This window comes from Orycteropus afer, unplaced genomic scaffold (genome assembly GCF_000298275.1).
Source record: "Orycteropus afer afer isolate SDZICR_OR568_19922 unplaced genomic scaffold, OryAfe1.0 scaffold00178, whole genome shotgun sequence".
NCBI lineage: Eukaryota > Metazoa > Chordata > Mammalia > Tubulidentata > Orycteropodidae > Orycteropus > Orycteropus afer.
This window is the reverse complement of record NW_006921765.1, coordinates 7139955-7154409: the sequence shown is the minus strand read 5'-3', so window position 1 is coordinate 7154409 and position 14455 is coordinate 7139955. Positions and strand designations below refer to the sequence as shown.

Below are 14455 nucleotides of genomic sequence, written 5' to 3'. Positions count from 1 at the left end.
GTTTCAGTCTCTCTCCATTGAGAATAATGTTGGCTGTTGGTTTTGCATAAATGCCCTTTATTATGTTGAGGAATGTCCCTTGTATTCCTATTTTGCTGAGAGTTTTGATCAGGAGTGGGTGTTGGATTTTATCAGTTGCCAAGGTAGTAAATCTTGACAGAAGTAGATTGTCCCATCTTCCTTCTGTGGAGTCACTGATGTGTTTGAACCACCAGCCTTCTGGTTGTGATCACATGCCTTTGGCACTGTGCCACCAGCGCTCTGTGTATGTGTGTGTGTTGCTTCTTTAGAGAACCCAGTCTAAGACATCATGAATATTACATTTAACAATTTTCATTTATAAAATGCTAGGGAAAGTTGATACCACCTTAACTTCAATAATATACAAGAAATTCTCAAATATATCAGTCCTCCTGCCCCACATTTTGTTGTTGTCATCACTGATTCTATCTTTATATTTCATGTGCCTTGCAACATAATTTTATCCTTGTTCTTCAAGCATTTGTCATTAAAAACCATGATGGACAAAACAGAAAATAAATAAGTAAATAACTGTGACAGACAAAACAGAATTATCAAGTATGAAGACCTTATTACTGGTTCTTATCCATGCAACTTCCTTATTCATGAATAAGGAAGCCCAAAGAAGAGTTGATGCTTTTGAGTTGTGGTGCTGGTGAAGAATTTTGAAAGTACAATGGATTGCTAAATGAACTAACAGATCTGTCCTGGAGGAAGTGCACCTGAAATGCTCCTTGGAAGTGAGAATGGCCAGACTTTATCTCACCTGTTTTGGTCATGTTGTCAGAAGGGACCATTCCCTGGAGAAAGATGTCATGCTTAGTAGGGTAGAGGGTCAACGAAAGAGGGGGAGGCCTTCAACAAGGTGGATTGACAGGGTGGCTGCGATGATGGGCTCATGTATAACAGGGATCATGGAGCTGGCGCTGGATCGGGCAGTATTTCGTTCTGCTGTGCATGGGGTTGCTATGAGTCAGAAATGATTCAGCGGCACCTAACAACAACAACAGCAACATCCATGCAACTTATCTTTACTTGAGATCTTTCTTTTTTATATTAAATTACTTTATAGTGTTTTTTTCACTTCCATTTGCAGGACTTCCATTAGTATTTTTTGTAGGGCTGATCTGATGGATGTGAGCTCTCTCAGTTTGTCTGGGAATATTTTAATTTCATCCTCATTCTTTTAGGACAGTTTTTCTAGGTATAGTGTTCTTCAATGGCAGTTTTTTTCTTTCAGTACATTACATGTATTGTTCCATTGCCTTTGGACTCCAGTGTTTCTGAGGAGAAATTGGCACTTAATCTTACTGGGGATCTTTTACATATGATTGTTACTTTCTCTCCTTGCTGCTTTCCAGAGTCTCTCTTTATCTTATTTTTTGGAGCTTGATTGTGATGTGTCTTAGTGTAGATCTCTTTGGGTTTATGCTGCTTGAAATTCTTTTAGCTTGTTGAATCTATAGAATCATATCCTTCATCAGATTTTTCTGTCATTGTTTCTTCAAATAGTCTTTCTAATCTAATCCTTTCCCTGATCGCATTCTGGAATTCCCATGATGCATATATTAGGTCTATTGATGTTATCCTATAATTACATTAAATGGCACTCAGTAGTCTTGAGACTCTGTTCTTGTTGCTTTTTAGCCTCTGTAATTTTGACTATTGTATCCTTTACTTCACTGATTCTTTCTCCTGCCTGATTAAATCTGTTTCTAAATCCTTACCTTGTATTTCTCATTTCAGTTATTGTCTCTTTATGTCGCAATATTTGTTTTGTTTCTTTTTATCTGTTTTTTAAAATTTTCATTTTGTGCATTGTTTTCCTTATTTTTTTAGATCTTTGTCTATTTTTCCTTAGTTTTTTCTTTTTTCTTTTTATCATTATGCTTAATGTTGCTGCATTACATTCTTCCATTCTGTAATTATTTGGGCTTCTATAGATGCAGTGTTACTCCCTTCATCATATTCATTTGGATGGACCGTCATTCATTATCTTTTATGTGCTTTATGATTAGTTCCTTAGGGCACTGGAATTTTTGAGTGTGTCTGCTTTTTCAGTTCTCCCCAGTATTTTTATTTTTGTCAGTGCTGCTTTCTGAAAACTCTTTGGAGGCCTTCAGCCTTTGCTTTCCACTTCTTCCTCTTCTCTACAATAGAAACCTTCTCCATCCCTGATTAAATTGGGGTTTGAGAAATTAAGATCTAATTTTAAATTTTCAGTGTCTCCTAAACATACTGGAGAACCCACTGTGAACAGTCCGTCAACCAAAGGCCACAGGCATTCAGGTGAGATACTGTATACCAGTCAATCTGTCCACAGGGATACTCCATCTCCATCTGTCTCTCTGATTATTAATCCTTCCCCAACCATGTTTTCAGTCAGAAAGCCCACACCCAGTGAGCTCCCCTGCTGGGCTAGGTATAGTTTTCCAGTTTTGTCTGAGGCTTTTCCCCCTGCTCTGTGAGGACCACTTTTTATCTGAGTTGGCTTTCAGGGGCGGCACAGATCTACTTTCCTCTGTATCAGGAGTAGGAGGGTCTGGCACTCCCCAGAAGGACCTCCAAGAGATCTATCTGTCTTGTTGATTTCAGAGCCCTGGTGGCCCTGTGGCAGTAGAGGGAGCAATGTCTACTTAGGTGACCTCCCTCATGGCTCCACTGCAGTGGGCCTTGTATAGAAGTTCATATTAGCCCAGCAGCCAACAGTTACCAGGTAAGAAAGGGGCTAACACACTCTGAACAGACCCCCAGGGAGGTCTGCCTTGTTATTATCAGAGCCACTAATAGTATGTTGGCAGTGTATATGGGCTTCACTCAGGGTACCTGTTTGCTAGCACACAGCAAGCTCAGTCAGCAGTCCTCAGTGCCAGCCAGAAGAGAAGGCAGGCAAACTCGAACTAAACTCTAGGGAAATCTGCCCTGTTGATTTCAGAGGCCTGAGCCATGGGGTACATAAGAAGGCAGGTAGAGTCCTGGTTTTGTTGCTGGGTCTAGGGGTTTTATTTCCCAGGAGAGGCTCTGAAGTAGGTTCTTGTGTTTGCTCAGGAAAGAATTCAAGAGACCACACACCCACAGACACACCATGGCTCACTTCACAGTAACAAGCGGTTGTTGTTGTTGTTGTTGTTGTTGTTGTTTGCCGTCGAGTGGGCCCCGACTCATAGCGACCCCTCCTTGGGTTTCCGAGGCAGTATCTCTATGGAAGTAGGATTGCCCAACCTTCCTTCCGAGGAGTGGCTGAACAAGTGGTAGGAAGTTTATTAAGCAAAGTACACTCTCAAAGAGATAAAGAGCAGGCTTACTCCCATAGGAGGAGCAGCCCCAAACTCTGAACAATAGTCTTCTTATATTGTCTAAATATTGAGGCTGTACTTAGGTGGAGGATCTGCTAGTAAGCTTCCTTATTACTTTCTACCAATCTCATTCCTCCTTTTGTTTTCTTATTTCATTAATCTTTCTGGTTCAACCATCTTAAATTTACTGTAATTCTCCTTGATTGCCCACCAGAGGGAGGAGCACCATAACCACAATGTAAATTCATTATAATTTATTTATAATGACCCTTAAAGTCAAACTGGCCTGGATTCAAGGAAGCAGAAGTTGCCTTCCATGCCTCTCTGAGGTGGCACCTGCTGGTCATCTTCTATGGTATAAGTTGTGGTTGTCTCTAGCATCCGGTCTCCTCTCTAGCTTCCTGCCTTCTACGAAGAAAAAGTTTCTGCTGTTTTTTTTTTTTTTTTTTTTTTTCCTTCCTTCTTTTCTTCCTTTTCAGGCTCCCTGCTTATGTCTGACTTAACTACCTACTCTATCAGTTTGGGAGCAGGCTCCACTGCAGGGGGCCTTCTGTAGGAATTTGCAGCAGCCTTTCTGCTGACTGTGTCTAAGTAGGGGAGGTTCTAGAATGCTCTTAATGGACCCCAAGGAGATCTGCCTTGTTGAGTTTAGAAAAGAATCATGGGCTCCTGTCTCTTTGCACAAGGTGGGGGTTGGTTAGGGAAGCAAGTTCTTCTGGTGGGATTGCTTCCCCTGTTCATGGCAGCCTGTGGCCTTGTAGCTAGGGGGGGCGAGAGATGGTGGGAAATGAAATTTCCTACCATATGCAACTCATCTTTGACTGGTTGGTTCTTGCCCATCTGCCATTGCCTGCTGCTGTCTTCTGCTCCCTGATTCAGAGTTCCTCAAGGCCTAGAACCATTTTTTTTTTTTTTTGTATTTGTGGGGGAGGGTTGGAATGATGAATCCCCCTAGTTGTGCTTGTTTTTGAACTTCAAGCCTGTTTTCCATCATGAGTTCAGTGTACATTTTAGTTACTGCATTTTCCCTTTTTGCTGCAGACTTCATTTGTATTCAACTCTTTCTATTCCCAATAAAGCAGCTCTGGTGGCCTAGTGCCTCAGGCATTTGACTGCCAACCGGAAGGCTGGTGGTTCAAACCCACCAGCTGCTCCTCGGAAGGAAGGTTGGGCAGTCTACTTCTGTAGTGATACCACCTTGGAAACTCAAGGAGGAATCACTATGAGTTGGATCCCACTTGATGGTAGTGCATCATCGTCATCATCATCATTCCCAGTAAAGTTAATAGTAGCTTTGGTACTTTCTCTCCCAAAATTTACAGCACCTATGATCAGGTAGACTAATTTGTTTTCTTTCTCCCCATGTAACTTTGTGTGAGATTATGATCATGAGGAACATTTCAGATAGCACTCTTGGTTCCATGATTCTACCTTCTCCTAAGGAAAAATTGACATGAAAAACCTCATACTTTCCAGAATATGTATCTAAACTTTTCTCTTGAGTCCATATTCAGCTTATATACTTTTCTGAATTCTTGGTGGCAAGGAGAGGCAGGCGCTTGGCTCTCTCCTGGTGGTACAGCTCTCCTAGGCTGCCCTGTGGAGCAGTTGGGTAGGGAGCAGCTGGTGGCAGTAGGCACTAGCATGCTTGAGGTTGCCTGCAAGAGGAATGACAGGGTCACAGCTTGGTTATTGCTTTCTTCCCTTTTCTCTCACAGAGCTTTGCCTGCCGAATGCCAGATGCTTCTCTTCTCAGCAACCTTTGAAGACTCTGTGTGGCAGTTTGCTGAGCGAATTATTCCCAACCCTAATGTCATCAAGTTGCGCAAAGAGGAACTAACCCTGAACAATATCCGACAGTATTATGTGTTGTGCGAGGACAGGAAAGACAAATATCAAGCCTTGTGCAACATTTATGGTGGTATCACCATTGGCCAGGCCATCATCTTCTGCCAGGTAAACTGTGTTGAGATTCATCTCTATCATGCTAGATTACCTAGAAGCAGAAGTAGGGTGACCATAATAGTAATAAGTACCATGTAGCCAGTGACTTATGGTTCAGCATGTTTCATATGGTATCTAGTTTAATCTTTAGAACAGCTCTGAATAGGAATGATCTGTATTTTATGAATGAAACTTAGAAAGGTTAAGTAATGGAATAGCATCTTCAATATGATATTCAACAGTGAGTATCCTTTTTTTAATCCTTATTTTAGGGGGACTGTGTTTTGGATTCCTAGTGCTACTGTTACAGAAATACCACAAGTGGGTGATTTTAAAGCACAAAAATTTATTTTCTCACAGTTCAGGAGGCTAGAAGTTTGATTTCAGGGCACTGGTTCTAGGGATAGGGTCTCTCTGTCCACACGGGGGGGAAATCCTTGTCCCAGCTTCTCTAGATCTTGGCAGTCTCCACGTGGTTCTGTCTTTCCCCCATTTGTGCTTGCTTCTCTCTGTGCCTAATCTGCTCTTTTTATATCTCAGAAGTCATTAAGTTTAGGACAAACCCAACACTGGTTAACATAACAGAGAAAATCCTGTTTCTAAAAGGAATTGCATCCAGGGTATGGAGGTTTGGATTCCATCATGTATTTTGGGGGAGCAGAATTCAGTCCATAATAGACTGCTTCTAACATTTCCCCATGTAGATTAATATTTATCATAGGGTTTTTATGATAAAGAGAATAATAATGTTCTCTTTATTCTTAACTTATTATAAGTAAAGTAGCCACTCAGGTATTCCCTATTACTATCAGTGTATCTAACTATGTAACCTTGGGCAAGTTTCTTAACTTTTTAAGTTCTGGGGTGCCCCCCCCATTATTATTTTAAAAAATGAAATTAGGTAGCTACTCCATTAGCTTGTTGTGAAAAGCAAATGACTATAATGCATGTAAAAATTTTAGCAAGGTGCCTGGCACATCAGCAGCACATTTAGAGTATCTGTTGTTGTTACTGCATTTATCTCTTTTTGTAGCCCCATGCAAGATAGGGAGAATGTCCCAGTTATCTTCATTTCACTGATGAGGAAGCCAAAGCTCTGACGGGTTGACAGAATCTCCCATTTAGAAGCACAGGGGCTTGAGAATTCCATGCCATGTATGCTAAGGTTCCTCAGGGACTGAGGGGGAGGTGAAGCAGACACTCTTCTGCAGCTTCCTCTTTCCCCAACCCCACACTTCAGGCATGAGCACCTGCAAACAGCCAGTCTGCTTTAACTTCCTGTGCTGGATAGGTTTGTTTTTTCTCATAGACTCGCCGAAATGCCAAGTGGTTGACTGTGGAGATGATGCAGGATGGACACCAAGTGTCTTTGTTAAGCGGAGAGCTAACTGTGGACCAGCGGGCATCCATCATTCAAAGATTTCGGGATGGGAAGGAGAAAGTTCTTATAACGACCAATGTCTGCGCTCGGGGTGTGTGTGTGTGTTTGTGTGTTTAAAGTCAAGTTTATTGAGGTATAATATACATATGATAAAATTCACTCTTTTTGAGTGTATAGTTCTGAGTTTTGATAAATATATGCAGTCATGTGACTACCATCATAATCAAAATACAGATCATTGCCATCTCCCCAAAATGTTTCCTTGTGCTCCTTTATAGTTAGTGTCCTCCTATCACTTGGCCCCTTGGCAACCATTGATCTGATTTCTGTCTCTATAGTTTTGTCTCTTCCAGAATGCTATATAAATTAAATCATACAGTAGGTAGCCTTTTGTAACTGACTTATTCCACTTAACATAATGCTTTGAGATTCATCATTGTTGTCAATATATTCTTTTTTCATTGCTGAGTAGTATTTCATTTGGTTTTTAGTATTTCATTGAATAGTTGTACAACAATTTGTTCATCCACTCACCAGTTGATGGATATTTGCATTGTTTCCAGTTCAGAGCTATTTAGAATAAAACCATAATAAACACTTATGTATGGTTTTTGCATAGAAAATGGTTTTCATTTCTCTTAGATAAGTACCTAAATATTACGTATGTATGTAAATTTTATAAGTAACTGCAAAGCTCTTTACCAAAGTGGCTGCACTGTTTTACATTCCCAGCAGCAATGTGAGAGAGTTCCAGTTGCTCTGCATCTTTGCCAGCAATAGGTATTGTCACTATTTTTTATTTTAGACATTCTAGTGGTGGATAGTGGCATCTTACTGTGGTTTTAATTTGCATTTCCTTAGTGACTAATGGGAGCTCTGGTAGCATAGTGGCTAAGACACTTGCCTGCTAACCAGACGGCTGGCGGTTCAAACCCACCAGCCACTCCTCAGAAGGAAGGTTGGGCAATCCTACTTCCGTAGTGATACTGCCTTGGAAACCCAAGGAGGGGTCGCTATGAGTCAGGTTTGACTCGACGGCACATAACAACAACAACAACAGTGCCTAATGATGATGAACATCTCTGAAATGCTTTTAATTTTAAAGCTATTGACTACTGGGGTAAAATCTTTTTTTTTTTTTTAAGAGAAGGGCTTTTTCACTTTTTTCATCCTTCCTATCTCCTTGCCAAACTCCATTATTCTAACCATGTTTCCTAATTATTTCTTTTTTAGCAGATAGAACTGAGAACTTGCCATGTTAGCAGTAAGTGCTGAGTATAGCACTTTGCAAAAATAGCCTGAAAAAAGATGAGGTCCCTGTCTCTCAGGAGCTTGTCACCTGGTCTCTTGACTCTATACTATCTCTATCCAGTATAACTTTCTACAATGATGGAGATATTCTATTCGGTCCTGTCCAGTTGGTAGCCACTAGCTAAATGTGGCTATTAAGTACTTGAAATATGACAAATGTAACTGAGATGCTGAATTTTTTATTTTAAAATAAAATTACCCATGGGGTAATGGTGGTCATATTGGACAGCATATCTCTAGACCCTAGAAGACACAAAAGAGCTCCAGAGACAAGGCACAGTGCGAGGACTGGGATCATAACGCAGCCAGCTTGTTGGATGGAAGACACTGGGAATCACCAAAGTCTTACAAGACTCTTCTTGGGTTTTAAAGACTTTGAAGGAAAGGTAGCAAATTCAGTTGGATGAGAATTTACAGTATGTTTGGGAAAATAGCAAGGCCTTGCGACTGGAATGTTCAGTTTATGGGTTAGGAGATGATACTTTAGGTGGTTAAAGGTCTTGAATTATTTGAATTTTATCCCATACTATTTGGCCAGTTAGGTTCTGAACCCAAGTGCTCTGGATGTTGCTATGGTAACTGTCATAAGAAAGAGGAGTGAGAAATGAGATGGAGAGTAAGCCAGTCTGGAAGTTGTAACAGTTGAGGAAAGAAAAAAATTTTAAAAACCTGTCTAGAATAATGGAGTGAATGAAGCTGGGACGCTGTGATCAATAAGGAGACAGACGATTAAGGGTGCATTCTGTAGGTGCATGCACACACACTTTGTGCATATTTAAACTTCTTTAGAATAAGCCTCTGCTGACACTCTTATACATCACAGGCACGCTGTGCAAGCAAACTGCCTGACCAAGGTATCTGTTTCAGTTATGCAAAGCCAGATTTGATTTATAAATTACCTTAGTTAAATGAGAATTCCCTTAGTAAGTGTGGCTCTTGAAAAGCTACGTCCTAAGAAAAAATTTCCAAAACACTACAATGTTTTTTCCTATTCTAGGGATCGATGTGAAGCAGGTTACAATTGTTGTGAACTTTGACCTTCCTGTAAACCAAGCAGAGGAACCAGACTATGAGACCTACCTCCACCGCATAGGGCGGACTGGACGCTTTGGGAAAAAAGGCCTTGCCTTTAACATGATTGAAGTGGATAAGCTGCCCTTGCTGATGAAAATCCAGGATCATTTCAGTGAGTAGCACAGCCTCCACACTGTAAACTATAGATCTGCTTAACCTGGCAGAGTGGTGATGTGTATAGTGGAGCTTGAGCCCAGAGGCTTGTGGTTTTGTGGAGGCTGTAGGCAGATGGCTTCTCATTCACAGGTCTAAGTTCCTCAGGTGAGACATTTGATAAGATAATTCTTTGATAGTGTTAACACTTTTAAAATCAAGTGGAATTAATATGAGCTCAGACTTGCATCTCATTCTGTAATCAGGTGATTTTCATGTCCTGTAAGAAACACCTTAGATAAGTTTTTTCTTATGATATGGAAAGGACATGGGCTTTTCAGTCAGACCTAGGTTTTCAATTCCTGTTCTGCCACTTAGAGCTGTGTGACCTTTATAGACCATTTATTGCCAGCATTTTTTACCTCCTCTTCCCCCTACATATAACAGACCTCCCCTGAAGCATTTTTGAGCTTGCTAGTGGTGGTGTAGTGCCTAAGGCATTTCACTGCTAACCAGAAGGCTGGTGGTTCAAACCCACTAGCCACTCTTCAGAAGGAAGATTGGGCAATCTACTTCTGTAGGGATACCGCCTCAGAAACCCAAGGAGGGGTCGCCATGAGTCGAAATCGACTTGACAGCAGTGAGTTTGGTTTTAGTAGCAAGCTTGGTTCCCGAAGAATAAGCTTAAAAACCAGATGGTACTAGGTGGAATTATTATGTTTCTCCAAGTTACAGTTCCTCTGGGAATGAAGTTCCATTATATTTGTCTATCCACCCCTCCAGCATTTACTTAGCTTTCATAATGCACTGTTCCTACAAAGAAAATTAAGATACCACGTCCTCTCTTAAGGCACACACAGTCTAACCAGGGAGAAGATGCTAGCTCTAATACATAGTGGCATGTGCAACACTAGAGATATGTACAGAGGACTAATAAGGAAACACAGGACAGTTGTTTCTGGCTGACAGTGTTGGAGAAGGCTTCATAGGGGAGATGACGTTCAGTTTACACCTAAGGTGATTTAGTAAGAGGTCTCTAGCAGGATATTAGATCATTTCAGGGAGAAAGAATAAGAAGACCAGGCAGAGAGATGACCCAGCCTGGAATTGCCTATGTGAGGTAAAGACAGGAAAATGCCTCCTTACATAATGTAAAATAGAATTACCTATAGCTCTGGTAGCATAGTGCCTAAGGCACTTGACTGCTCACCAGAAGGCTGGCGGTTCAAACCCACCAGCCACTCCTCGGAAGGAAGGTTGGGCAATCCTACTTCCGTAGTGATACTGCCTCAGAAACCCAAGGAGGGGTCGCTATGAGTCGGGGCCGACTCGACGGCAAATAACAACAACAACAACAATAGTTTCTTTGAAAAGTACCTCAGCACTCACCTTCTCAACCTGTTCAGTTTAAAGGGAATAGGACTACCCTAAACAGAGCAATAACATCCTTTGAGATTATAGTCTGACCCCAGCCTGCTCTTTTATACTTCCCCTCCCTCTTGCCCTATAGCATAGTCTTAAATTCTCAAGCTGCCTGCTATCACTCATTGAGCCTCCCTATTGAACAAGGCAGGCTTTGATGACCTGCCAGGGCCTTTGGACTGGCAGACTGCACTCCGACAGAAATGTGATAATTCCCTAAACTGGGAAGTCCACTTCTCAAAGTGGAGCAAAGGCCCCAAAAGCCACATATATGGCCAGGGAGCAGACTACAAGGAACACACGAATGACTTCAAATACATCCCTTGTTTTACCTTTTAGGACAGTGATACTTAACCTTTGTTGGAAGAAATGGACACTCTCCCTAGGAAAATTCACATAGGTGTGTACATAGTTTGGAAGACAATTTTTAAAAGGTTTGCGGAGTGATTGTAGCCTATCCATAGGTTAAGGTCCCCTATTTTAGGATAACCAGAGAAGGTCAGGAGGCAGGAACAAATATGGCCTACGGTTACTATGGGAACTGCTTACCAACCTAGTTTTGGGAAGTGACCCCAGTGGAGAGTCCCTCTCTTGCCCTCCCCTACTCCCACTTCATTCCCCCTAACTCAGCCAGGCCCCTTCACAGGCTCCTCCCTTTTGCCTGAAGGTATGTAGGTCTCATTGTCTGGTATAATTAATGTTGTTTTAGTTGGAAGTGGCCAGTTATTTTAGTACCATCCATTCTTTATCTAAAGAGCATTCCTATCTCAAGGCTTTCTCAAAGTGTCACAGAAGCCTATTTTCAAAGGTATCACTGTCTTCAGAAATTCAGAGTTGTGTGGAATGAAGTTCCCTTTAGGTTCTGGAATAAGACTAGCCCATTCTCTTTTATTCTTCCAGACAGCAATATTAAGCAACTTGACCCTGAAGACATGGATGAAATCGAAAAGATTGAATACTGAAGAAAGAACTTTATCATTTGTGAATTATGCTAGCTTATGTGAAAAATGTCCCAGCAGGTTTTGAAAGTAAATTTTTGTGTCAAACCTTCAAGCCTTTTTCAATAAAAAAACTGTCACCTCTGGTCAGGTAGAATGTTTTAAGACCTGAGGTCTTTCTGAAGTTAAATGGATGTAAACTCATGATACTTTTGAATAAAAAAAGCAAGATTGTTTCTTATTTCTAATCTTTTTGAAGTTAAACATGCATGTGCTACTGACATGTTTTTGGATTTGGTTTATATAAGCTGGTGTCATACCTCTTGTGAACATCTTACAGTGCCACGAGATGGCGGTAGAGCCTTACTTTTTTGTAATTTGAGCCGGTGTAACCCCAGTAAACCAAATCCTTTCCCACTGAGTTGATTCTAACTCATAATAGGACATAATAACTCGTAACAGGACACAGTAGAACTGCCCCCATAGTGTTTCCAAGATTGTAATTTTTATGGAAGCAGACTGCCTTATCTTTCTCCCATGGAGCAGCTGGTGGGTTCAAACTGCCCTCAGATAAGCAGCTGAACACTTAAATAAATGAAAAAGACTTCAGACCTCGCTCACAGATGCCCTTTACAACCATAATGTCTTTCCTTCCCTCATTCGTCTCCACTCCTTCATGTGCATGTGTGTACACACGCGCACACACACATACACACAGGTACAGGGTAAAATCTTTACAAAGTGAAACCATTTGGAAAATAGGACATTTTGCTTTTCTTTAATGTTTCCAGTGACATGGAATTTCAAAATATTTTCTATTTCCTTCTTATATCTTTGGATTAGAGAAGGTGTACCCTATCAGTTCTTCAGTATTCTCTGAATATGTGTCTTTACTCTAGGCATTTCTTGAAGAAAAGTGCAGGGTGGGCATACCCACTTGTTCTATTAAAGTAGCATGCCAGGGAGCCAAAAGGTTTTGCTTTTATGAATTTAAAAGTTTATCTGAGAATCCTGGGTGTTTTATTGCAAAACCCTTTGAGATACTTTTCATTTCTCACATTTGCTACTCAGAAGTGAACTAATGAGTTTGAGAAAACAAGCAGTAAATTGATACTCTCCCAGAAAGCTGTGCAGGTGTTGCAGCCCACACCAGAGCCCAAACTTCGGCTCTGTTGTACCAAAAGCAGCAGCTTCAGGCATGTTCCCCTGGTATGGATGGTTGTCTCTGCATATCTTTGTGACATTCCACTTGCACTTCACCTGGCCATGTTTTATTCCCATGTGCAGGGTTCAGAAATGCATACAAATCATCCACCTTCCACTGCAGAGATTTATCATGCAACCTCTGTGCAAAACTCTACAGAAATAGAAGTGGATAAGAAATTGCAATAATCTCAGAATGCATTGCAGAGATGAGCAGACATCAGCCAGCATCATAATAGATGGTGGTACAGGAGGGCATGTAAGTTGCTAGTGTAGCAGAGAGAAAGGACCCTGAGCATCATCTGGGCTGGCTTCCCTGAGGAAAGGATATGTAGATTTCTCTCTCTGTCTCTCTGTCTCTCTTTCTGATAATTTGTTTTGTTTTTGTTGAGGACATACACAGCACAACATACACCAGTTTAACAATTTCTACATGTACAATTGAGTGACATTGCTGACCTTCGAGTTGTGCAATCATTCTCTCCCTCCTTTTCTGAGTTCCTCTCCTGTTGCTCATTGCTCCGTAAGTTTCCTGTCTACTCTTTTGAGTTGCTGTTGTCAGTTTGATCCCATATAGATAGATCTTGGAAGAGCACAATGCTCAAGGCAGACATTCTTTATTGGTTGTTGTTGTTGTTATGTGCCGTCAAGTCAGCCCCGACTCATAGCGACCCCTCCTTGGGTTTCCGAGGCAATATCACTACGGAAGTAGGATTGCCCAACCTTTCTTCCGAGGAGTGGCTGGTGGGTTTGAACCGCCAGCCGTCTGGTTAGCAGATCTCCTTTTATAAGAGAGATTTGTATTCTCCTATGTTTAGTCAGTATACCAAAAAGAATTGGTCGACATTCAGCCATTTCAGGAAGTAGCATATGATCAAGAACCAATGTTGTTGAAGGAAGAAGTCCACGCTGTACTGAAGGCATTGGCAAAAAACAAGGCTCCAGGAATTGACGGAATACCAATTGAGATGTTTCAACGAAAGGATGCCACACTGGAAGTGCTCACTCATTTATGCCAAGAAATTTGTAAGACACACATGGGGTCACCATGAGACAGAGATGACTCAACAGCAACTGGTTTGGTTTTAGTCTGATTTCTCATTATGTTCTTAGTACCACCTAACATAGGTGTACTGGGGCAGTGTTCCAAACCCAGCTCATCACCAGAATTATCTAGAGAACTTGGGGAAAAAAATTCCAAGTTCCTGTGCAGATAAACTATATTCTCTGAGGGTAGACCCCAGGAAGATGAACTTGTGTGAAGGACCTGAATGCATAGGTAAAACAATAGGTAATAATGACCACTCTCTCAGGAAGGACACACCAAAGCAAAGAGGCCTGCAGAAATAGAATATGTAAAAAATGGGGCTCCCACTGCTTAATTTCCACTTTGGCTTTGGGGTACAGAATCTATTTTTACAGCTCACAGTTCTTATATCTGCCTGCCTCACTGGGCTGTAAGCTTGTGATCAGCCTTATTTTCCACTCACTGCATAGGGACATATGCACTAGCACATAATAGGTGTTCAGTAAGTGTTTATTCTTCTTGAATATTTTCCTTTTGTCATTTCTTCATTCACTAACATTTTTCCTTGATGTTTTCCATTCTAGTTTTGAACCTGAGTTTTATGACACAGGGTGAATAAATGTAGGCAATGAGTGTATGCGGATATTTTGCACTCTTATTATTTGAGAACTGACTTGGACTTTCGACCATGCTCAGCAAGTGGCCTTGGCTATCCTATATAAAACTTTACCAGTTCAAACGTCTG

The 14455-nt window shown here is 41.2% G+C and overlaps 1 protein-coding gene across 1 annotated transcript in view; it reads left to right on the top strand.

Moving 5' to 3' along the window:
* Nucleotides 1-11504, top strand: part of DDX25 (DEAD-box helicase 25) — a 35373-nt gene extending 23869 nt beyond the window's left edge. The window contains exons 9-12 of the mRNA XM_007947240.2: nt 5036-5273; nt 6571-6733; nt 8951-9139; nt 11443-11504. Coding sequence (XP_007945431.1) covers nt 5036-5273; nt 6571-6733; nt 8951-9139; nt 11443-11504 — 652 coding nt within the window. The remainder of the gene's footprint in view (nt 1-5035; nt 5274-6570; nt 6734-8950; nt 9140-11442) is intronic.
* Nucleotides 11505-14455: the final 2951 nt, after the last annotated feature.